The sequence below is a fragment of the Balaenoptera musculus genome, chromosome 16, assembly GCF_009873245.2.
Source record: "Balaenoptera musculus isolate JJ_BM4_2016_0621 chromosome 16, mBalMus1.pri.v3, whole genome shotgun sequence".
Taxonomy (NCBI): Eukaryota; Metazoa; Chordata; class Mammalia; order Artiodactyla; family Balaenopteridae; genus Balaenoptera; species Balaenoptera musculus.
This window is the reverse complement of record NC_045800.1, coordinates 37,920,653-37,943,971: the sequence shown is the minus strand read 5'-3', so window position 1 is coordinate 37,943,971 and position 23,319 is coordinate 37,920,653. Positions and strand designations below refer to the sequence as shown.

Here is a 23,319-nt window from a genome sequence, read left to right as displayed (position 1 = left end):
TTCCTTCTGGCTACATAACTTTTTTTTTTAATTGAAGTATAGTTCATTTACAATGTTGTGTTAGTTTCAAGTATATAGCAAAGTGATTCAGTTATATATATATATACACACACACATATATGTATATTATACATGTATTCTTTTCCAGATTCTTTTCCATTATACGTTATTACAAGATAGTCAGTACAGCTCCCTGTGCTATACAGTAGGTCCTTGATATTTACCTATTTTATATATAGTAGTGGGTATATGTCTGGCTGATTAACATTTTAAAATCCTAAAATGTCAATATTGGGAGCCCAAGTTCTTTTCCAAAATTTTATTTTGCATAAGTTCGGAGTGAGCTCAGTGGGTGCTGAGGACCTGGGGCTCTGCCAAGTGTTGGGCAAATGCTCCCTCTGCCCTCCTAAAGTAGGTCAGATCGCTACTCCGTAGCACACATGAGATCACTAGTGGTGGGAATGTTGAGACTGCTCCAGATAAGAGCTGCAAGCTCACCTCATGACACCTATGCAGGCGGCCCAGAGTGGGTGAGGCTGAGAGTGTGGGCAGCTGTCTACACACAGACTCACCATTCCTGTTCTGGCTTCCCCTCCTTCACCAACCCACATTCCAAAAGCCTCTCAATTAGTGTGGCTGCTGGTAGCTCAGTTCGGAAGAGCTGATGTAAAAGTAAAGAAATATTTTACTTTAAATAGCATTTTTTCGTAAATTCTAACACATTCTTTACTTAAAATGACAATAACTATTCTCCTGGCCTGCTTAAATATTAGTAGGCTAAGGAATTGCTCACATGGCCACATAGTTGATTGAACTGGGGCATTTAGTTCATGAAAATAGCTAGGTTGCAACTCCTTTTAGTTATTGCAGATAATTTAATGACCAGGTATCCATCAAAGGAATCTCTCAGCAATTAACTAGTGATTACAAACCCAAATAAAACTTTTCATGTCTATTTAGTTGAGCTACCTAGAAATGGCCTAAACATGGAAGATTCATTTTCTTCCAATCAATGTTCTTGCCCATAACTAAAAATAGAAAATGTCCTAAAATTTTTTGACATTCTTGATAAGTAAAAATGCTTATCACTACATTGACCTTCAACCAAAGGACAGTAATCGTTGAAGCCCCAGACTGTGACTCTAAAGGGTCATAAAGTTTTCTGCAGACTTCATACCTTTCTACCTATAAAAGATAGATAAAAACTAGGAAAAAGTTCATTTGTAACCTTTTTTCAGATCCCACATATAAGCAATATCATATGATATTTGTACCTATTTACAAAACAGAAATAGAGTTACAATTTTCTACAGGTGTAGAAAATAAATTTATGGTTACCAGAGGGTAAAGGGGGGAGATAAATTGGAAGATTGGGATTGACGTATACACACTACTGTATATAAAATAGATAATTAATAAGGACCTACTGTATAGCACAGGGAACTCTACTCAATACTCCATAATGGCCTATATGGGAAAAGAATCTAAAAAAGAGTGGATATATGTATATGTATAACAGATTCACTTTGCTGAACACCTGAAACTGACACCACATTGTAAATCAACTATACTCCAAAAAAAAAAAATTTTTTTTAAAGAACTAGGAAAAAAAGAAAATGATGCTTCCTATGGTCCATATTACCTGATGATGAACAGGGATTTTATGAGTTGTATCATATCACATAACTCCAGGTTGCATCAAAGAAAGTTCTTTCTACACACCAAGTTGTGTGAGAGAGTGGGAGGAGCAAGATAGTATTGGGACATCCTGGATGTTGTTTCCATTCTACTCTATATTCTTTTGTTCCTGTCAACCAGGCTTGTTTAAGTTGCTTCAGAATTTGGAGAAGAAATTACAGCTGGAAAATATATGAAAGAGTTTTTAAACCTACAGATTCTTCTGACTTTAGAATCAGTTGTTATATTACCAAGAACAGATAAATGCAGATGTTGGACCATGTCAAAAATCTTGTCAAGAGAGTGGATTGTTTCACACAGAAACGAGATGTGTCTTCTGATTCTGATGGCACATTTGTTCCAGAGAAATGTGAATTCAGGACATATGCCAACGAAAGCTGTGGACCCAGAAGCATTCATGAATATTGTAAGTTGGGATTTTCCATATTTGGGGGGAAACAAAGTACCTTACATGTTATTGTTTGTCTCTGTGTATTATCTGCATTATATATTATATTTATATGTGGTGGTGATTTCTGCTAGTAGAGCATAGTTGTAAATTAACATATTGTACTGGAAAGAACACTAAGTTGGGTGTGGGTAAACATGGGTTCCTCTTCAACAATTTCAGTAAATTTAGGCAAATGACTTAATCCCTTTGAGCTTCAAACACAGTTTAACTTTTTCTTGAATTCTTAGGTTCATTCCAGGAGCAGTTAAATCATTGCAGTATCTTGGGTCAAGCTCAGACCCATGATTATTTCCACATTGTCTGTGCTTTCTGTTCTTTTTCTACTTTTTCCAATATTAGAACGATGTTAGACCTCCTCTCATACTCTCAGGACAGCCATTCTAGTAACACCCTGTGCCGCCCAATCTATTTAATCCTAGTTTGAGCTGGTAACTCTGTGGATTAGAAATAAAAGGACCCCTATGAATGCTAGAGAGGTCCTCCTATGAGTAAACTTCATGAATGAAGTGAAATTTCTAGGTATCTCAGAGAATACTTTTTGGCTTACTTTCACATTCTTAGTTGAATTTTAACAATGTCCACCATATAGTAATACTTATCCCATAGCAGACATTGTGATGAAAGCTGTAGAGGTACTGTTTGATTTTCTCTTTTTTGTTTTTGATCATCTCAATAGGTCAGAAAAAGCTTTTGATTTTATCTTCACTGCCCTATGCCATAGATAGGACCATCCTCATTTTTCCAGTCAAGGAACTGAGATTAAAGAGGTTAAACAACTCAAATCAGGCCACGCCCCTGGTAGGTAGAGCTAGAATTTAAATCCAGGCCTGCCAGAACACAAAGCTCATAATTGTGACAACTATGCAATAAACCCTTCCAGGGAAGGAGAGGCTACCTCCAGTTGAGTGAGGTGATTGTGTGTAATGTTCATGTTCCACACATTTATCATAGATTTAACATGCTTTTATACAGATTTAAGACCTTTTTTACAGAAGCCTCCTTGAATGAATTCTAAAATTCTGACAGGCTACAGAAATATTCTGAATCTACATGAATGCCAAATATCAGGTTTCTTTTGACCATTCCAACTATTGACTGTCTTTTGATGGTTTGTCCAGATAGTTAGCAAACTGGTGTAGATCCTTAAGGGCCATCCTTCTGGCCCTGAGAAGTTCCCATACAAATTCCTCTAGGTCGTTAAGTGAAGGGGATCTCTTTAGTTGTAGGTAAAGCCAATCTCCCTTGGCCTCACCCACTGGGTGTGGCCAGCACCTACACACTGTTTGGGCTTCAGGAGCCCTAAGACTAAAATCCAGTGAATTGGACTCTGTTATTTAGCAGTCATGCATGGAGAGGCAAAGTAAGATAGAAAATTCTTGTAATCTCTCATATAAATTAAATGAAGTAGAATAAAAAGTGCTTCAGAGTCTGAATGGGTTTGACTCTGAGTACTAATTTATATGGATATAATTTATCCTGTATTTTGGTATACAACTGTCCTCATTCAGGTATTTTTCTAGCTAGTGTTAGTTGAGCACCTATTAGGCCCCGATACTGTGTTATGCACTGAGGTTACAGAGAGATCTAAGCGCCCTGACTTCATGGAGTTTACAATCCAGCAGAGAAGACAGAAACTCAATTCCTAATCACTCAAAACTAATCACAAGAGAAGAGAAATCAAAGAAGAAAACATAAAATAGGGGGACTTAGGGAATTTAGGAAAGTTTTTCTGAAGAAAGGTTTCTTAACCTGAATTCTAAAAGATGAATAGGAGTTACTTGAAAGGGAGGGCACGGGTGATTTTTAGTTATAGTAGTAGCTAATGCTCATTGAGTCCCTACTATGTGTCAGCCAATCTTGTTAGTGTCATATATGCATTATCTTTTTACATTCTTTGCAATAATCCCAAGGACTATAAACCACTGGTATACCTAATTTACAGACGAATAAACTGAGGAATAGGGACAAGTTAACTAAATTTCCTAAGATCACACAGTTAGTTTATGCATTAGTGTGAGAGCCAGGATTTAAAAACTCAAGCAGTGGGACCCCAGGACCTTTCTCTTAACTATTATGCCCTTTTGTCTTATATACTACACTGGGCATTTAGCTTTCTCCTCTCTTTTTCCTTTAAAAGCAGCAGCTAATAGAAATAATTCCCTCCTTCTCTAACTACAGTAGGCAGAAACTGAGGATACTGAGGAGATCGCAGCAGTTTTATATTTTACAAAGAGTTTCTATATGTAACAACTGTATTGAGTAGGGGTCCTTAACCAGGAGTCCATATATAGGGAAGAGGAAATCTGAAACCCCTGAAAGTATATGGTGTGTCCATGTGTATATCCATTTTTATATTTTCCTCAAATTCACTGAGGGATCCTTAACCTAAAAGTGTTAAGAACTACAGTCAACCCTCCATATCCGTGAATGCAGAACTCGCCAATACGGAGGACTGACATACTACCCCATTTTATGTAAGGGACTTGACCATCCTCAGATATTGGTATCTATGGGGTGTCTTGGAACCAATTCCTCGCAGATACTGAGGAACGACTGTACTGCTCTTGAGTCTGGTTTTAAAGCTGAAAAGAACCTCAGGGAATACATGGACCAGGGGTTCTCATAAGCTGTCCTGCCCCACTGGCTACATTGGAATTCCCTGATCCCTAACCCAAAGTGGGCCCAGGAATATTTATGTTGAAGTGTCCCAGATGTTTCTGACACACACCCAGGTTTTGGAATCAGTGTTCTTTTCCAGTGGGTCTCAAATATTAGAGTGCATCAGAATTTTCTAAGGAGCTTGTTAAGACACAAATTGCTGGGCCCCAGCCCCAGAGTTCCCAATTCAATAGGTTTGAGTGGAGACTGATCATTTGCTATTGCTACCAAGTGCCCAAGTGATGCTATGCTCTTGGTCCAGAGCCCACATTAAGAACTACCCTTCTAGTTCGATCTCCACATTAAAGATAAAGAAAATGAGCACTGGAGAGGGTTTGCTAATTTTTTTTACAATAACATAATTAGCTAGTGAAAAGCAAGGAATTTCTTGTCTATCTCTTCCAGCATCAAGGAATCTACTTTTTACCGTATAATCATTGAGAACATAACCATACAGAACTGAACTCAAAAAAAAATTGTGTTTTTTCCATAGAGTGAAATCATCCAACATAAAGGTTATCCCTGTGAGGAGTATGAAGTCCCAACAGAAGATGGGTATATTCTTTCTGTTAACAGGATTCCTCAGGGCCTAGTGCAACTTAAGAAGACAGGTATGGTTCACCCTATGTTACCCCAACATAGCAATCCTTCCTACATTAAACACTTCCTTGTGATGTGAGTGTATAGAGGGAGTCTGGGCTCTTGGTACAGACTGGACCCATTGTTCCAGCCAGAAGATGCCTTCAGCTACCTCACAATCCCCATCACCACTGCCCCATCCCCAATTATCTCAAATAAACATAGTGTTTGCTTTTCAAAAAACACCTTCAAGTAAAGTTCATTTCTTGATCCCTTCTAGTACTTAATTCATTCCCCAAACCCCTCCTATATAGATATTCTAGAATATCCACTGATGATCTCTTAAGCAGATGACGCCAACCCTTGCTCATGAAGAATGCAAACTCTGCCATGGCATCTGACCCCCACCCTAGCACACTCTATATTCCCCATCCAGACAGCCCTTTAAATATTTAAGACATTGCCCAGTTTTTCACTAAAGTCTTTTAAAAAATTGGGCACTATGTGTACATTTAAAATTTTTGGTACATGTTTCCATATAATCCCTTTTTTTTTCTGTATGGGATTTTTGGCTATTGTTGGCTTTTAAGAAATTCACCTTCATTACTATTAAAGTGTAATAGTACACTATTGCCCATCCTTCATCTCTGTTTGGCTCTATTCCTTTTAATACTCTAGCTCTATGTTTATAGCAGCAACTACATTATCTGTCATGTGTACAGATAATGTAATTCCTTATTGTGTTCTTTCTGTATGCCAGGTACAATGCTAAGTGCTTTATTTGTGTTAGTCTCATATAAGTTTCACAATAATCCTGAGAAAGTGCCACTCACAGAAGTTAAGTAACTTGCCCAGAGAGTCTTTGCTAGTCCTTGCTAGTATGCTGCAAAATCTGCACTCAAATTAAGATTTGTCTGCCAGTGTAGCCCATGCTCTTACCTAGAACCAGAAAATGCTGGGGGAATGTGATTGAGCTTTGGTATAAAGAAGCTGCAGGGTTCTGTTTTATTCCAATTTATATTTGTGCAGCTTTTTGAAAACCAGCTTTTTTTACACCAGCTGAACAGCCGTGCCTTATATATGTCCAGCATGCCCTTATCTCAGTGCCTTTGAAGTTGCAGTTCTCCTTCTGGACAACTGTTTCATCAGATATCCATGCAGTTTGCCTTGGCCCCTCTTTCAGGCCTTCTCTTTCCCATTCTTCCTTCGACCACCCTATTCAAAATTGTAAGCCCTTGCCAGCTACTGAGATTTAGCCCCTAATCCTGCTTAATTTTCCTTATAGCACCACTGATATGATAGATATTTGCTTGTTTGTTTATTATCTGTCTCTCCCAACAAGAATGTAAACTCAGCAGGCACAGAAAATTTATCGATTTTGTTCAAGGCTATAAAAAGTACCTAAAAGAGTGCCAAGCACATGGCAGGTGCCAATAAGTATATGTGGAATGAATGAATGAATTTTATATAAATAAATGTATAGCCTGGAGACACAGAGAGAACTTTTTCACTAAGCTCCACAAATCGGGAGACTGTGGCAGTTCATAAGCTTAGGGGTCACCTGCAGCACCTATTCATGGATGGAGTTCTGTTTTCTCACGTCCTGTTTATTTAGACTGTTCACTCTTTGCCCAGGCGATTGGAGTTCAAGGTATCAGCCTTTAAGGTCCAGTCGGTGCAGAATACTCCCCTCTAGTGTCTGATGTTGTTCTTGCAGCTCGCGTTGGCCTCTTTAAAGAAGAAATCTCCCAGCCATGAAGGAAAAAAAGATTTCTAACCGTCTCTTCAAAAAGAGGGCCAATGTTTTCTTTTTTTGTGACATCTTCGTCTGGTTTTGGTATCAGGGTGATGGTGGCCTCGTAGAATGAGTGTGGGAGTGTTCCTCCCTCTGCTATATTTTGGAAGAGTTTGAGAAGGATGGGTGTTAGCTCTTCTCTAAATGTTTGATAGAAGTGGCCTGTGAAGCCATCTGGTCCTGGGCTTTTGTTTGTTGGAAGATTTTTAATCACACTTGCAATTTCAGTGCTTGTGATTGTTCTGTTCATATTTTCTATTTCTTCCTGGTTCAGTCTTGGAAGGTTGTTCTTTTCTAAGAATTTGTCCATTTCTTCCAGGTTGTCAATTTTAGTGGCATATAGTTGCTTGTAGTAATCTCTCATGATCCTTTGTATTTCTGCAGTGTCAGTTGTTACTTCTCCTTTTTCATTTCTAATTCTATTGATTTGAGTCTTCTCCCTTTTTTTTGTGATGAGTCTGGCTAATGGTTTATCAATTTTGTTTATCTTCTCAAAGAACCAGCTTTTAGTTTTATTGATCTTTGCTATCATTTCCTTCATTTCTTTTTCATTTATTTCTGATCTGATCTTTATGATTTCTTTTCTTCTGCTAACTTGGTTTTTTTTTTGCTCTTCTTTCTCTTCTAATTGCTTTAGGTGTAAGGTTAGGTTGTTTATTTGAGATTTTTCTTGTTTCTTGAGGTAGGATTGTATTGCTATAAACTTCCCTCTTAGAACTGCTTTTGCTACATTCCATAGGTTTTGGGTGCTCATGTTTCCATTGTCATCTGTTTCTAGGTATTTTTTGATTTCCTCTTTGATTTCTTCAGTGATCTCTTGGTTATTTAGTAGTATATTTTTTAGCCTCCATGTGTTTGCATTTTTACAGTTTTTTTCCTGTAATTGATATCTACTCTCATAGCATTGTGGTTGGAAAAGATGCTTGATACGATTTCAATTTTCTTAAATTTACCAAGGCTTGATTTGTGACCCAAGATATGATCTATCCTGGAGAATGTTCCATGATCACTTAAGAAGAAAGTGTATTCTGTCGTTTTGGGATGGAATGTACTATAAATATCAATTAAGTCCATCTTGTTTAATGTGTCATTTAAAGCTTGTGTTTCCTTATTTATTTTCATTTTGGATGATCTGTCCATTGGTGAAAGTGAGGTGTTAAAGTCTCTTACTATGATTGTTTTACTGTCGATTCCCCTTTTATGGCTGTTAGCATTTGCCTTATGTATTGAGGTGCTCCTATGTTGGGTGCATAAATATTTACAATTGCTATATCTTCTTCGTGGATTCATCCCTTGATCATTAGGTAGTGTCCTTCTTTGTCTCTTGTAATAGTCTTTATTTTAAAGCCTATTTCATCTGATATGGGAATTGCTACTCCAGCTTTCTACATGCCAATATCACTGACGAACATAGATGCAAAAATCCTCAACAAAATACTAGCAAACAGAATCCAACAGCACATTAAAAGGATCATACATCATGATCAAGTGGGGTTTATCCCAGGAATGCAAGGATTCTTCAATATATGCAAATCAATCAATGTGACACGCCATATTAACAAAGTGAAGGATAAAAACCATATGATCATCTCAATAAATGCAGAAAAAGCTTTTGACAAAATTCAATACCCATTTATGATAAAAACTCTCCAGAAAGTAGGCATAGAGGGAACTTACCTCAACATAATAAAGGCCATATCTGACAAACTCACAGCCAACATCATTCTCAGTGGTGAAAAACTGAAACCCTTTCCACTAAGATCAGGAACAAGACATGGCTGCCCACTCTCACCGCTATTATTCAACATAGTTTTGGAAGTGTTAGCCACAGCAATCAGAGAAGAAAAAGAAATAAAAGGAATCCAAACCGGAAAAGAAGAAGTAAAGCTGTCACTGTTTGCAGATGACATGATACTATACATAGAGAATCCTAAAGACTCTACCAGAAAACTACTAGACCTAATCAATGAATTTGGTAAAGTAGCAGGATACAAAATTAATGCAGAGAAATCTCTTGCATTCCTATACACTAATGATGAAAAATTTGAAAGTGAAATTAAGAAAACACACCCGTTTACCATTGCAACAAAAAGAATAAAATACCTAGGAATAAACCTACCTAAGGAGACAAAAGACCTGTATGCAGAAAATTATAGGACACTGATGAAAGAAATTAAAGATGATACAAATAGATGGAGAGATATACCATGTTCTTGGACTGGAAGAATCAACATTGTGAAAATGACTCTACTACCCAAAGCAATCTACAGATTCAATGCAATCCCTATCAAACTACCACTGGCATTTTTCACAGAACTAGAATAAAAAATTTCACAATTTGTATGGAAACACAAAAGACCCTGAATAGCCAAAGCAATCGAGAAAGAAAAACAGAGGTGGAGGAATCAGGCTCCCTGACTTCAGACCATACTGCGAAGCTACAGTAATCAAGACAGTATGGTACTGGTACCAAAACAGAAATACAGATCAGTGGAACAGGATAGAAAGCCCAGAGAAAAACCCACATACATATGGTCACCTTATCTTTGATAAAGGAGGCAAGAATATACAATGGAGAAAAGTCAGCCACTTCAGTAAGTGGTGCTGGAAAAACTGGACAGCTACATGTAAAAGAATGAAATTAGAACACTCCTTAACACCATACACAAAAATAAACTCAAAATGGATTGAAGACCTAAATGTAAGGCCAGACACTATCAAACTCTTAGAGGAAAACATAGGCAGAACACTCTATGACATAAATCACAGCAAGATCTTTTTTGACCCACCTCCTAGAGAAATGGAAATAAAAACAAAAATAAACAAATGGGACCTAATGAAACTTAAAAGCTTTTGCACAGCAAAGGAAACCATAAAGAAGACGAAAAGACAACCCTCAGAATGGGAGAAAATATTTGCAAACGAAGCAACTGACAAAGGATTAATCTCCAAAATATACAAGCAGCTCAGGCAGCTCCATACCAAAAAACAAGCAACCCAATCCAAAAATGGGCAGAAGACCTAAATAGACATTTCTCCAAAGAAGACATACGGATGGCCAACAAATACATGAAAAGATGCTCAACTTCACTAATCATTAGAGAAATGCAAATCAAAACTGCAATGAGGTATCACCTCACACAGGTCAGAATGGCCATCATCAAAAAATCTACAAACAATAAATGATGGAGAGGGTGTAGAGAAAAGGGAACCCTCTTGCACTGTTGGTGGGAATGTAAATTGATACAGCGACTATGGAGAACAGTATGGAGGTTCCTTAAAAAGCTAAAAATAGAACTACCATACGACCCAGCAATCCCACTACTGGACATATACCCTGAGGAAACCATAATTCAAAAAGAGTCATGTACCACAGTGTTCATTGCAGCACTATTTACAATAGCCAGGACATGGAAGCAACCTAAGTGTCCATCGACAGATGAATGGATAAAGAAGATGCGGCACATACATACAATGGAATATTACTCAGCCGTAAAAAGAAATGAACTTGAGTTATCTGTAGTGAGGTGGATGGACCTAGAGACTGTCATACAGAGTGAAGTAAGTCAGAAAGAGAAAAACAAATACCGTATGCTAACACATATATATGGAATGAAAAAAAAATGGTTCTGAAGAACCTAGGTGCAGGACAGGAACAAAGACACAGATGTAGAGAACGGACTTGAGGACACGGGGAGGGGCAAGGGTAAGCTGGGATGAAGTGAGAGAGTGGCATTGACATATATACACTACCAAATGTAAAACAGATAGCTAGTGGGAAGCAGCCACATAGCACAGGGAGATCAGCTCGGTGCTTTGTGACCACCTAGAAGGGTGGGATAAGGAGGATGAGAGGGAGATGCAAGAGGGAGGGGATATGGGGATATATGTATACGTATAGCTGATTCACTCTGTTATACAACAGGAACTAACACAACATTGTAAAGCAATTTTACTCCAGTAAAGATGTTAAAAAAAAGGAGGGCCAGTGAAATTCATCCTGAAAACAACTGAAAGATGTCTATAAGCTTGTGACAAAAGACTTTTTAGGTACTTCCCTGGTGGTGCAGTGGTTAAGAATCCGCCTGCCAATGCAGGGGACATGGGTTTGAGCCCTGGTCCTGGAAGATCCCACATGCCGCGGAGCAACTAAGCCCATGCGCCACAACTACTGAGCCTGAGCTCTAGAGCCTGCGAGCCACAGGTACTGAGCCCGCGAGCCACAACTACTGAAGCCCTTGCGCCTAGAGCTCGTGCTCTGCAGCAAGGGAAGCCACCGCAATCTGAAGCCTGCGCACCGCAATGAAGAGTAGCCCCCACTCGCCGCAACTAGAGAAAGCCCGCGTGTGGCAACGAAGACTCAACACAGCCAAAAACAAAGTAAATAAAATAAATAAATTTTTTTTTAAAAAAGACTTTTTAAACTTTTATTTTATCAGGTTGGCTTGTGGGTTTTTTTCACATGAAGGCCTGTAATCATTAAACCATTACATATATATATGTATACACACACACATATTTATGTATATATATGGTAATATTAATATATATACACGTGGGCTTCCCTGGTGGCGCAGTGGTTGGGAGTCTGCCTGCCAGTGCAGGGGGCACGGGTTCGGGCCCTGGTCTGGGAGGATCCCACATGCCGCGGAGCGACTGGGCCCGTGAGCCACAGCTGCTGGGCCTGCGCGTCTGGAGCCTGTGCTCCGCAGCGGGAGAGGCCGTGATGGTGGGAGGCCCGCGCACCGCGATGAGGAGTGGCCCCCGCTTGCCGCAACTGGGGAGGGCCCTCGCACAGAAACGAAGACCCAACACACCCAAAAATAAATAAATAAATTAAAAAATATATATATATATACACGTATATATGTATATATGTGGTAATATATATACACTCACATATATATACACATATACATGTATATATGGCAATATTAATAATTATATATACTCTATAATACTATATAATATTATATATTAGTTTTATATTGTATATTAATTTTATGTTAATAGAAATGTTACATAGTATACATTATAGTATAACATTAATATATACACATATATTCATGTATAATTCTATAATATATAAAAATATATTAATATATAATAACATAATTTCTTTTTATTAATATATAGTAGCTATGATTATTATATATAATTATCTTAATCATTATACTATACTACCTCCTGGGGCACTTCCAATTTTCTCTGATCCCAGACAAGTCTAGTAATAATAATAACTACACAAAAGCAACAATAGAGGCCAAACTTTATTGATTCTTTCTCTGTGCCAGGCGTTGTGCCATCTGCTTCTTTTTTTTTTTGAATTTTATTATTTTTTATACAACAGGTTCTTATTACTTATCTATCTTATACATGTTAGTGTATATACGTCAATCCTAATCTCCTAATTCATCCCACCACCACCACCACCACCACTCCCACCCCCGCTTTCCCCCTTGGTGTCCATACGTTGTGCCATCTGCTTCTTGTGTACTATTTTATTTAATCATAACAAAAATACTATTTTTTTCACGAGGCAATCAAGGCACAGAAAGGTTAAGTAACTGGCCAAGATAATCAAGCTAGCAAGCAGCTGAATCAAGATTTGAACACAGGTTTGTCTAACTGGAAATCTTTCTCACATTAAGGGATAACGAGAAAGGTGTAGAATATTTCACGCTGTTGAAATTCACTTCTTTGTAGGTCCCAGGCCTGTGGTGCTACTGCAGCATGGCCTGCTTGGAGATGCTAGCAACTGGATTTCCAACCTGCCCAACAACAGCCTGGGCTTCATTCTGGCAGATGCGGGTTTTGATGTGTGGCTGGGGAACAGCAGGGGAAACACCTGGTCTCAGAAACACAAGACCCTCTCCATAGACCAAGATGAGTTCTGGGCTTTCAGGTATATGAAAATCTTGAGAGTGGAGGTGGACACGGATGGCTTTGGGAGAACTGGGTAAAGAATTATGGCTTCTGGTATGTAGATAAGTTACTTTGGTTGGCTCATCAATATCCCAACATAATATCTCCCAATTGGCTTAACTGACTAGTGATTCTTTGGATTATGTAAATTGGGTTCCCCAAGTAGAAGGTTAGTCTGGTGAATGGGATGAAAATGGTGGTTAGTGTTAGGTGATTGAGACCGGAATGGGACAAGTGTAGGTTCCTCTCCTTTCAGATGAATATCCTGGGACTAAGTCTTCCCTGAGTGATGACAAGGACTAGTACCCCCAGAAGAAGATGAGGCCAGGCAGTATTAAAAATATACGGGGAACTAATAAGCCTTAGGGACCATCAATTTGATTAACACATCTCTCACACTCTTACAAAAGTTTTTTAGTCTTTTTATTTAAATTACCTATTGATATTCAACTTTCTCTTTATCCATTTCACCAGAGAAAGGCCCTTGCAACATCTTTAATACTTTTCATATAAAGAATCTGAATGGCCCTGTGCTGTTCTGCTAATAGAATAAGAGGACACCTCCACCAGCAGGTGGAGCTTGTGCTAACTAAATGTTCATTAAGATGGTTATGTCTCTATGATAATATCTAGAGAAAACAGCAGTTTGCTAACAGCCTGTGACCCCAGAGGCACCTATGCATCACAGGTTTGAAACAAGTCCATTCTGAGTGTTGTAAGGGGCACAGTAACAAGCTGATGGGGTCAACAATTCAAGGCGTTGTTTGTAAACCATGGGGGCTGCTTTTGTTTGTTCTGATTATAATTTTTCATATAACTTTGTCTTTTCCCCTTGTAGTTATGATGAGATGGCTAGGTTTGACCTTCCGGCAGTCATAAACTTTATTTTGCAGAAAACGGGCCAGGAAAAGATCTATTATATCGGCTATTCACAGGGTACCACCATGGGTAGGTTCCAAAAAAATCGGGTTTGTATACTCAGAAGAAATGTGAGCAAATGACGCACAGCCAGGCCTGGGATGAGGCATCGCACACTTCTCTCTGATCTGGCCTTATCTGCTTCAGGGCCACGGGATTCTAGTTTCTCTCTGCCCACCCTTCTCCTCCACAACCTGCAAATATCAGCTTAAACAGAGAGTATACAGGCTCTTTTGAAATAGACCCATAGTATTTCAAATATAGTGACCATGCCCTGGCTGTATATGATAGCCTTTTCCTCCCAAAGGCTCCAAAGAGATTGTCCCTTTGTAATTGGGAGAATTAGTCTCTACTTTACAGGTATAGAAACCTACACCTAGACTTAACCGGTGTCCCGTACCTGGTCTATGGAAGAAATAAGAGTTGGACTCCAGTTCACTAGACAACTTGTCTACTAGATTATGTTCCAATTTGGGTTCCAGAAAAGTTAGAGATCCAGGATAACAAGCAAAACTCTGCTATCTCAACACCCATTATGTTACAGAACATGCTTCTTATCAATAAACAAGACAATTTCTTTAACTCTCGCTTTCTCTCACTGTAAAGATTTATTAAAAATACCCCCAAGAATCTGAGAATTAAACAAGAACCATGAAAGTCTCCTGCAAAGTGTCTAACATATAGTTACCTCTCAAAGTCCATGTTATTGGACTCAATAATTTAATTTAATAATTCACTGAGAACCTAGTACTGGGCAACAAGTATCTAAATGTCAGAGGGAACACAGAGCAGTTGTCGCTGCTGTTGTTTTTCCTTGTCAAGGAGCTTATAATTTCACAAGAGAGTTAAAACACAGTCACGTGTAATTGCTGAAATATCTTGATAAAAGTAAAATAAGCACTTTATTAGTTCTAGGATATTCAATATCCATGCTGACATATTTCTCTATTGCAGGCTTTATTGCATTTTCCACCATGCCAGAGCTGGCTCAGAAAATAAGAATGTATTTTGCTTTAGCACCCATAGCTACTGTTAAACATGCAAAAAGCCCTGGGACCAAATTTTTGTTGCTGCCAGATGTGATGATCAAGGTGTGTGACTCCTCAGAAAATTCCTTGTCTAGGCACAAGAGTTTTCCAGCCCATTTGCTAAGACATACACTTTTACGTTAGAGACACTTCTTTTGACTGTAATGTAATGACTATTCCATTTCATATTTTACAGGGATTGTTTGGTAAAAAAGAATTTCTCTACCAGACCAGATTTCTCAGACAGTTTGTTATTTACCTTTGCGGCCAGGTGATTATTGATCAGATTTGTAGCAACGTCATGTTACTCCTGGGAGGATTTAACACGAACAACATGAACATGGTAAGTGGGAGCCTAGTAAATTCTCAGTGTCCCAAAGCAAAGTGAGGAGTTATTAGTCTCACTCCTTGAGGGTGAGCTAATGCCAGGGAAGACTTAGAGAAACTATACTCCAAGAAACTCCGTTTTCTTCAAATCGTAATAATATGCGGAAAACGCTTCAACATGGTCTGAGTCAAGGTTAACACAAGGGCGTGACTACACATTAACTTCATAGATTAAAGATCGAAAAGGTCTGAAAGCAGCTTTACTACAGTGAATCAACAGATGCAAAAAAAATATGATTAGAACCCAGAAGTCAAAAGAGAAAACTGCCATGCGCCACCTACTTCTTCTTTCTACTAGGGTGCTTCCGGTTTGTAGCTTAAGTCCTGTGATAGGCTGTCTGGGAGTTTCGGTTTGGCTAAGGCATAGCTACAACTTGGTAAGTGTGACAGTGGGTTCCCCAGGAAGCATACTGTGAGATGGAGATTTGTGTGCAGAATGATTTGAGGTTAGGCCCTTGGGATAACATCTAGAGAAGGGAAGGAAACAGGATTTGGTGGATAAAAAAAAGTCCAGCTGTGATGCAGTCCCAGTGGGAAACTCAGTTGATCCTCTAGGGGTCTGTGAAAATGGGATGACCCTTCAGAATTGTCCCAAGTTAGCATCAGAGGGCTGGGTCTTTATACCCCCATATCAACTAGTCATTTAATGCAGACGACACCAGTAATCAGGAGACATTGGGCAGGGCAGCTCTTTGCAGAGGGAAGAATACCCCAAGGACACCAGACAGCGAACGGGCTATCTGCCAACAGCTGGAAGAGCATGTTTGTAATTCCTGAGGATTGTTTTCCTTTTTTAATTAATGATACGATTAATAGCTACCTTTTGATAAGCATTTTATTATATGCCAGGCTGTTAGTCCCTGTAACAACCCTATGACACAGGTATTATCAATATTCCCACTTTATAGATTAGATTTAGTGGATTAAGTAATGTTCCCAATTTCACTTAAAAATTATATAGCAGAGGTGAGATTTGAATACAGGCCCAGTTCCTGAGCCTTCATCTTTAATTACCCTAGGAAAGTTTTTCAAAAGATGAAGTCAAGATGTCTAATGAGAAACTTTTCTCTGATGAAGAATATAGGATACGTTCAGTGGCATTTTTTTACTTATGTGCATGTGTATATTCCTGTTTCATAGATAACTGCTGATACTTTAATGATGTTCCCATTTCTTAGTCTGAAGCCTGGAGATGTGGTCTTGACAAGGTGCACATCTTGTGAGTTTTTCCACGTCCCACTAACTACTCATGCTTTATTACAGAGCCGAGCAAATGTGTATGTCGCTCACACGCTTGCTGGAACATCTGTGCAAAACATCCTGCACTGGAGCCAGGTAAGGATGCTGAATTTGTAGTCTTTGTTAAGGGTCTTTGTGCAGTTTGTCTGGAATAGTTAAAGGATGCCCTTTGGACAGCCCAGGGGTTATTTCACATTTATTCCAAGATGACTCGTGATTCTGTCAACGCTTTTTCAACTGTGAGCTTGATCTAGAACACTGAAACTTTTCAGGATATGGGAAGAAAGGATTGGCCCTGGGACATCTTTAGTGGACCTTAAAAGTGTGAATTCAGATGGTTCAAGTGAGACCTTTCTCAGTCTCTAGCCATCTCAATGATGAGGCTGGAGATCACGTTTCCACATTCTCCTTTCGGCTCTTCCAGCAAGACAGTGTGGTCAAGTAGTCATAAAAATGTAAATGTGGACCTAATTACCCAAGGAGATTTTCACAGGAGTCCTTTGTGCCGCAGATTTCACCTGAGGTCACAGGAGGGAATGTCCTGATTACCAGTCACAGGAACTGTCTCTAGGCGCTGTGTGGTGGGTTCCTTCAGAATTAGTTCAAGGACAATGTGGCTGCTAATTATTCTTTCACATGTGATGAAACACTGAACCTAATATTGCTTATTATAGACGATACTATAGAGTGACCCCGATTGGCTGTGGAAATAAGAATGTACATAGGACAGAGAGCTAAGCATCACCAACCTTAGATTCTTACCTACTAAAAATACAACTTTGTTAAAAAAAAGTGGGAGACTTTTAACTCGAGCAAAAAGTTTTAATAGTGATGATGACACCTATGAATCCTAAATATTGGTCCTATCTGTTTTTCTAACAACTTAGAACCTAGTCAAATTTTTCTTCAAATGTCATTGTTATGTTTTAGTATGTGTGTGTGAGAGAGAGAGATTTTATAATCAAAACCAAAGAAGAATTCTACACTGGATTAAATGTTGGTCAACTTCTCCCAGAATCACCACGTTGCACAACTCTAGGGGTTGCTCTCCCATTGTAGCCTACAGAGTTGTGCAGGATATCCCTCTACGTAGACTACAATGGGGATACACTTTTTAGAGTTGTATAATATGGTGGTCAAGTATTTCTATAGCACATTTTTCTCCCTGAAAGAACCTTATTCTTGCCTTTACACTCTCCCGAAGATTATCCTAAAGTTGAACCGTAGAGCAGCCTCAGCCTTTGTTCTCTGCTTCCCTCACAATTGCAGACTTGGTAGCACATTTTCACCCCTCCTCCCACCGTTATCCCATGACACATTTGAATGCCATGTAAATTTTTGTTTCCTTTTAGGCAGTGAATTCTGGGGAACTTCGGGCATTTGACTGGGGCAGTGAGACCCAGAATCTGGAAAAAGGAAATCAGGTAACAAAAGCAAATACCATCTGCTGAAAATATACCCTTTTGAAATGTGTGAGAGGGAAGTTATACTGGCAGTTTATTCTAGAAATGGGAGTAAAATACAAGAATTCAAGTAGAATGGAATACTACTCAGGCATAAAAAAGAATGAAATAATGCCATCTGCAGCATCATGGATGGACACAGAGATTATTATACTAAGTGAAGTACATCAGAAAGAGAAAGGCAAACACCATATGATGTCACTTATATGTGGACTCTAAAATATGACACAGATGGACTTATCTATGAAACAGACTCACAGACATAGAGAACAGACTTGTGGTTGCCAAGGTGGGAAGGGGATGGGGGGAGGGATAGACTGGGAGTTTGAGATTAGCAGATACAAACTATTATATATAGCATGGATAAACAACAATGTGTCCTACTATACAGCACAGGGAATACAATGGAAAAGAATATGAAAAAGAAACAATTCAAGTAAAAATAATTAGTTCTGGTTCACCTCCATTTGAAAATGGAAAAGTTCAAAGCTTAGCCAAGAGACTTTTTTTTTTTTTTTTTTGGCTGTGTTGGGTCTTCATTGCTCCTCGAGGGCTTTCTCTAGTTGAGATGAGCAGGGGCTACTCTTTGTTATGGTGCGTGGGCTTCTCACTGCGGTGGCTTCTCTTGTTGCAGAGCATGGGCTCTAGGTGAGCAGGCTCAGTAGTTGTGGTGCACGGGCTCAGTAGTTGTGGCACGTGGGCTCAGTAGTTGTGGCTCGCAGGCTCTAGAGCACAGGCTCAGTAGTTGTGGTGCACGGGCTTAGTTGCTCCACAGCATGTGGGATCTTCCCAGACCAGGGCTTGAACCTGTGTCCCCTGCATTAGCAGGCGGATTCCCTGCTAATGAGATGCCAGGGAAGCCCAGCCAAGAGACTTTCAAGGGTTAAAGAGAACCACTTTTATAATGCAGTAGGAGAACTTTTTTGATGAGGCTGCCTCCATAAACAAGGCACGGGGCTTCTTAGGAGCAAGATGGGTAGACTTAGTGAAGGGAAGGGTGTAGTCTGTGGTGGCTGCTAGAGGATTTTTCAAGATTAAAAACAACAACAACAACAGAAGAAAACCACAAATGAGAATGGCAGGGGTGAGGTTGGTTCATGGTACAGTAAAAAGAGTATTAATGACAAGTGAGAATTACTGTATTAGTTTTGCCTCTGCACTACAGATTTGTGTGATCATGGCTAGGCTGCTTTGATTCTTCAGGCCTCAATCTCTTTCTCTTTAAAATAAAAATTATTGGACTAGATAACATGTAAGAGTTCTCCCTGGTCACACTTTTAATGAATATGTAATTTGCAAGTGAAAAATATAAAAAAATATTACCCAAGAAAATCTGTGTGTGTAATCAATGTTATGGAATAAAATTTAAAATAAAAGTTATGGAGAATTAGAAATGAGTATTAAACTTTTCTAAGCATAAAATCTTCACTGAAGATTATTAGTTAGCTTGTGTGAGAATGTAAGCAAATATTGACCACACACATAAAGCTGGAGGGAGCAGAATACACACGCAGGCTAATCTTTGAGAGTCTCATATCACACTTAACATCCACTTCTGTAGATATACTTCTGTATATCTAGATATAAAAGTCTCGGAAATTGGACAGACCACTGTCATGCCTCTGAATAGCAAACTCTCAATCACAGGTACCAGCTACATTTTTAAGATCCTTCTTCATTGTTTCCTAAAATATATCTTTAGAGAAAACATCCCAGTTCCAAGATAAGATTTAATTTATCAACATTTAAGGTCATGAGTTAGAGAGAATGTGACTTGTGCAGAGCAGGTGCCAGAAAATGGTCATGGAAAGAAAGAGAAAACACACATGCAAAAAGGTGTCACAGACTCACAGAGCCTTAGAGCCAGACCTGACTTTCAGTTCAGTCTTTTCACCTGTTAGATGAGAAAAACATATTACAAGCTCCATAGAATATTCCAACCTTTCATATCTAAGTGACTCTATAAAAGAAAGGTCTGACCACCAAATTCCAGTATATGTGTGTGGAGGGGAGTTTCTCCCCATGAACAAACAATTCTCCAACACCAGGTGGGTGACAGAGTTTAACTCAATTCTGACACTGTCTACCCAGAGATAACATCAGATTCCACAGGTTGAGGGCTCGGTCCCACAAGACTATCCTCCAGTTCGGATGCCAGTTGCAAGCCCAGGTTGTCACCTGTGTGTCTGACCTGCTGGCTATAATTCAGAGGTTCCCATGATCCCCTTCTCAGGCTGAGGTTTGATTAATTTGCTAGATTGGCTCATAGAACTCAGAGAAACACTTTACTTACTAGATTATTGGTTTATTATAAACGGATATAACTCAGGAACAGCCAGATAGAAGAGATGCACTGAGCAAGGGAAGGGGAGCAGAGCTTCCATGTCTTCTCCATGGGGCCACTATCCCCACATTTTCATGTGTTCACCAACCTGGAGGCTCTGAACCCTGTCCTTTTGGGGTTTTGTGGAGGCTTCCTTACAGAGGTCCAATTGATTAAATCATTGGCCACTGGCGATTGAACTCAATCTCCAGACCATCTCCCCTCTCCAGAGGTCATGAATGGGACTGAAATTTCCAACTCTCTAATCACTTGCTTGGCTCCACTTCTGGAGCTCAGCCCCCATCCTGTTCAAAAAATCACCTCATTAATGTCACAAAACACACCTTTATGGCTCCTGTCACTTAGGAAACTCCAAGGGTTATTAGGAGCTCTGTACCACAAATGTGGATGAAGACCACATACATATGTCTTATTATAACTCACAGTATCAGATGCTATAACTTCAAATTCTTAAAAGCCACAAAGAGAAACAAGGACTGCCGGGATTGGAACCCCGGCTCCTGGGTGGATTTTCTGAGTGAGAAGCGGACCTTGACATGTCTGTTGAAAGTTCTGAGTGTTGGTTAACTTCAAGGGCTCTCAGTCAGCCAGCTTGATCTAGCAGATCTGTTTGAATAGGGAAGTTCTCAAGAATTAGGAATCCTAGATAACCTTCTTTGGGTGATGTGGGACTGGACCCGGAATCTAATTTTTATCTCCTCTTGGTCCAACTCCCTGAGTTCCAGTGCCATTGACTTCCCCATGTTTCTGGAGACACAGTCAAGCTGGGCGTGCCCCAAGGGCTTTCTGTTAGGACAGAAAACCCCTGTGAACACCCAAGTCCTTTTCAGTAGGTTCCATCCTCTTGTCTTTCTCTGTAGAGTATCTTCAAATCTGACCTCATGAAACTTTGTGAAATTATCTTTGAAAAAGATAGGAGCGTTAACTTTTAAAAGGCACTTTGTGTGTTAAATATTTATTAATAGGAAGGAAAAGAATTGAACATGTAATGCCTAAAGTGCTAGGCAATTGAGTGAGATGTTTTCTCATTTAATCTAGTAAATTATTTCAGATATCATCCCCATTTCGCAGATGAAGAAACTGAGGTTCAGTGAGGCTAAGTCATTTTTTTACCTTCAAGTAGGGGCTGGAGCAGAAACTCTTAATGCAGTTCTATATGGCTTTAGTGCCCATGTACCTTTCATTACAACACAAGGCATATTTACTGTGTTTATTAGAAAAGTAAATTATGAGTCTGGAAGTCCAAATGTTACCTACAGTTAAAAACTATTCCTTTTCTCTAGCCAGCTCCTGTAAGGTACAAAGTTAGAGACATGACGGTCCCTACAGCAATGTGGACTGGGGGTCAGGACTGGCTTTCAAATCCAGAAGACGTGAGAATACTGCTCTCCGAGGTGACCAACATCATCTATCATAAGAACATTCCTGAATGGGCTCACGTGGATTTCATCTGGGGTCTGGATGCTCCTCACCGTATGTACAATGAAATAATACATCTGATGAAGCAGGAAGAGGCCAGCATTTCCTAGGGAACTGTCAGTATCAGATTGTGAAGCATCTGATAATGACAAGTCTTAGGAAAAATCTCATGAAAGATGGGGCCGGGATACATGAATGGAGGACTTCAAAGATTTCCAGCACTGGAAACCTACCATATTAGTAGAAGGGAAGTGGAGAAGGGAAGGCAGAAACACAGTATACATTCCTTCAGATTTTCTGCATTTGGCACTAAAACTGGCATTTAATTTTTTCAATTAATTAAATTACTCATTGGGTGAACATACTTTTCATGTGCTATTATGTGCTCTGCCATCTTGAAGGGTAGGTTTTACCTGACAGCTAGAAATTATCTAGACATTCTTTATGTCATTCAGGTACATTTCCTTAAAACATTTATTTTTTTGTCTACGAGCCATATTTTTGGAACAATAAAGTAAAAAGACAAATTGGGGTCAGAGGTCTTAAATCTCTGGATTGTTGTTGAATTTGACAAAATAAGCTAGACGTTTTCACCTTATTGCTACAGAGACGTAACACTACCTCAGGAAGCCAAGCTGCTTTAACCAAAAAAGAAAAAGAAGGGACTTCCCTGGCAGTCCAGTGGTTAAGACTTTGCCTTCCAATGCCATGGGTGCGGGTTCACTCCCTGGCCGGGGAGCTAAGATCCCACATGCCTCGCAGCCAAAAAACCGAAACATAAATCAGAAGCAGTATTGTAACAAATTCAATAAAGACTTTAAAAATGGTCCACTTCAAAAAAAATTTTTTTTTTTAAAAAAGAAAAAGAAAAATCAATGTACAAGTAGAGATGAAAAGACCAAGTTTTGTAGTTGAGTGTCAGAGAAGATAATTTTGTAGGGTATTTTGAGTTTTCTAATAAATGCATTATGCATTGCGTAAAGCATGCACGTGTATTTCAGTACCTAGGTTCTAGTCCAAGCTTGTTTGAGAGTTTACAGCTTGCGGCTAGGAGACCTTCTGGTTTCCAATGTCTGGCCCAGGTTTCTGCCTTCAAAAATTAAACGCTGGGGGCTTCCCTGGTGGTGCAGTGGTTGAGAATCTGCCTGCCAATGCAGGGGACACGGGTTCGAGCCCTGGTCTGGGAAGATCCCACATGCCGCGGAGCAACTGGGCCCGTGAGCCACAACTACTGAGCCTGCGCGTCTGGAGCCTGTGCTCCGCAACAAGAGAGACCGCGACAGTGAGAGGCCCGCGCACCACGATGAAGAGTGGCCCCACTCGCTGCAACTAGAGAAAGCCCTCGCACAGAAACGAAGACCCAACACAGCCAAAAATAAATAAATAAATTTTAAAAAAAATTAAACGCTGGGAAG

The 23,319-nt window shown here is 39.5% G+C and overlaps 1 protein-coding gene across 3 annotated transcripts; it reads left to right on the top strand.

Annotated features, from left to right (window-relative positions):
• Window positions 1-1,825: 1,825 nt before the first annotated feature.
• On the top strand, window positions 1,826-23,132 carry LIPM (lipase family member M). 3 transcript variants are annotated; one of them, XM_036829587.1, is made up of 9 exons: window positions 1,826-2,104; window positions 5,301-5,418; window positions 12,888-13,086; window positions 13,945-14,054; window positions 14,979-15,115; window positions 15,324-15,395; window positions 16,703-16,774; window positions 18,031-18,102; window positions 21,769-23,132. In XM_036829587.1, the coding sequence occupies exons 1-9, from the start codon at window positions 1,871-1,873 to the stop codon at window positions 22,012-22,014; spliced, it is 1,260 nt and encodes a 419-aa protein (XP_036685482.1). In that variant the 5' UTR covers window positions 1,826-1,870; the 3' UTR covers window positions 22,015-23,132. The 3 variants fall into 3 exon arrangements, with proteins under 3 accessions (XP_036685482.1, XP_036685481.1, XP_036685483.1); XM_036829586.1 differs by having other exon boundaries at window positions 15,249-15,395; XM_036829588.1 differs by having other exon boundaries at window positions 15,249-15,395; window positions 21,773-21,911.
• Window positions 23,133-23,319: the final 187 nt, after the last annotated feature.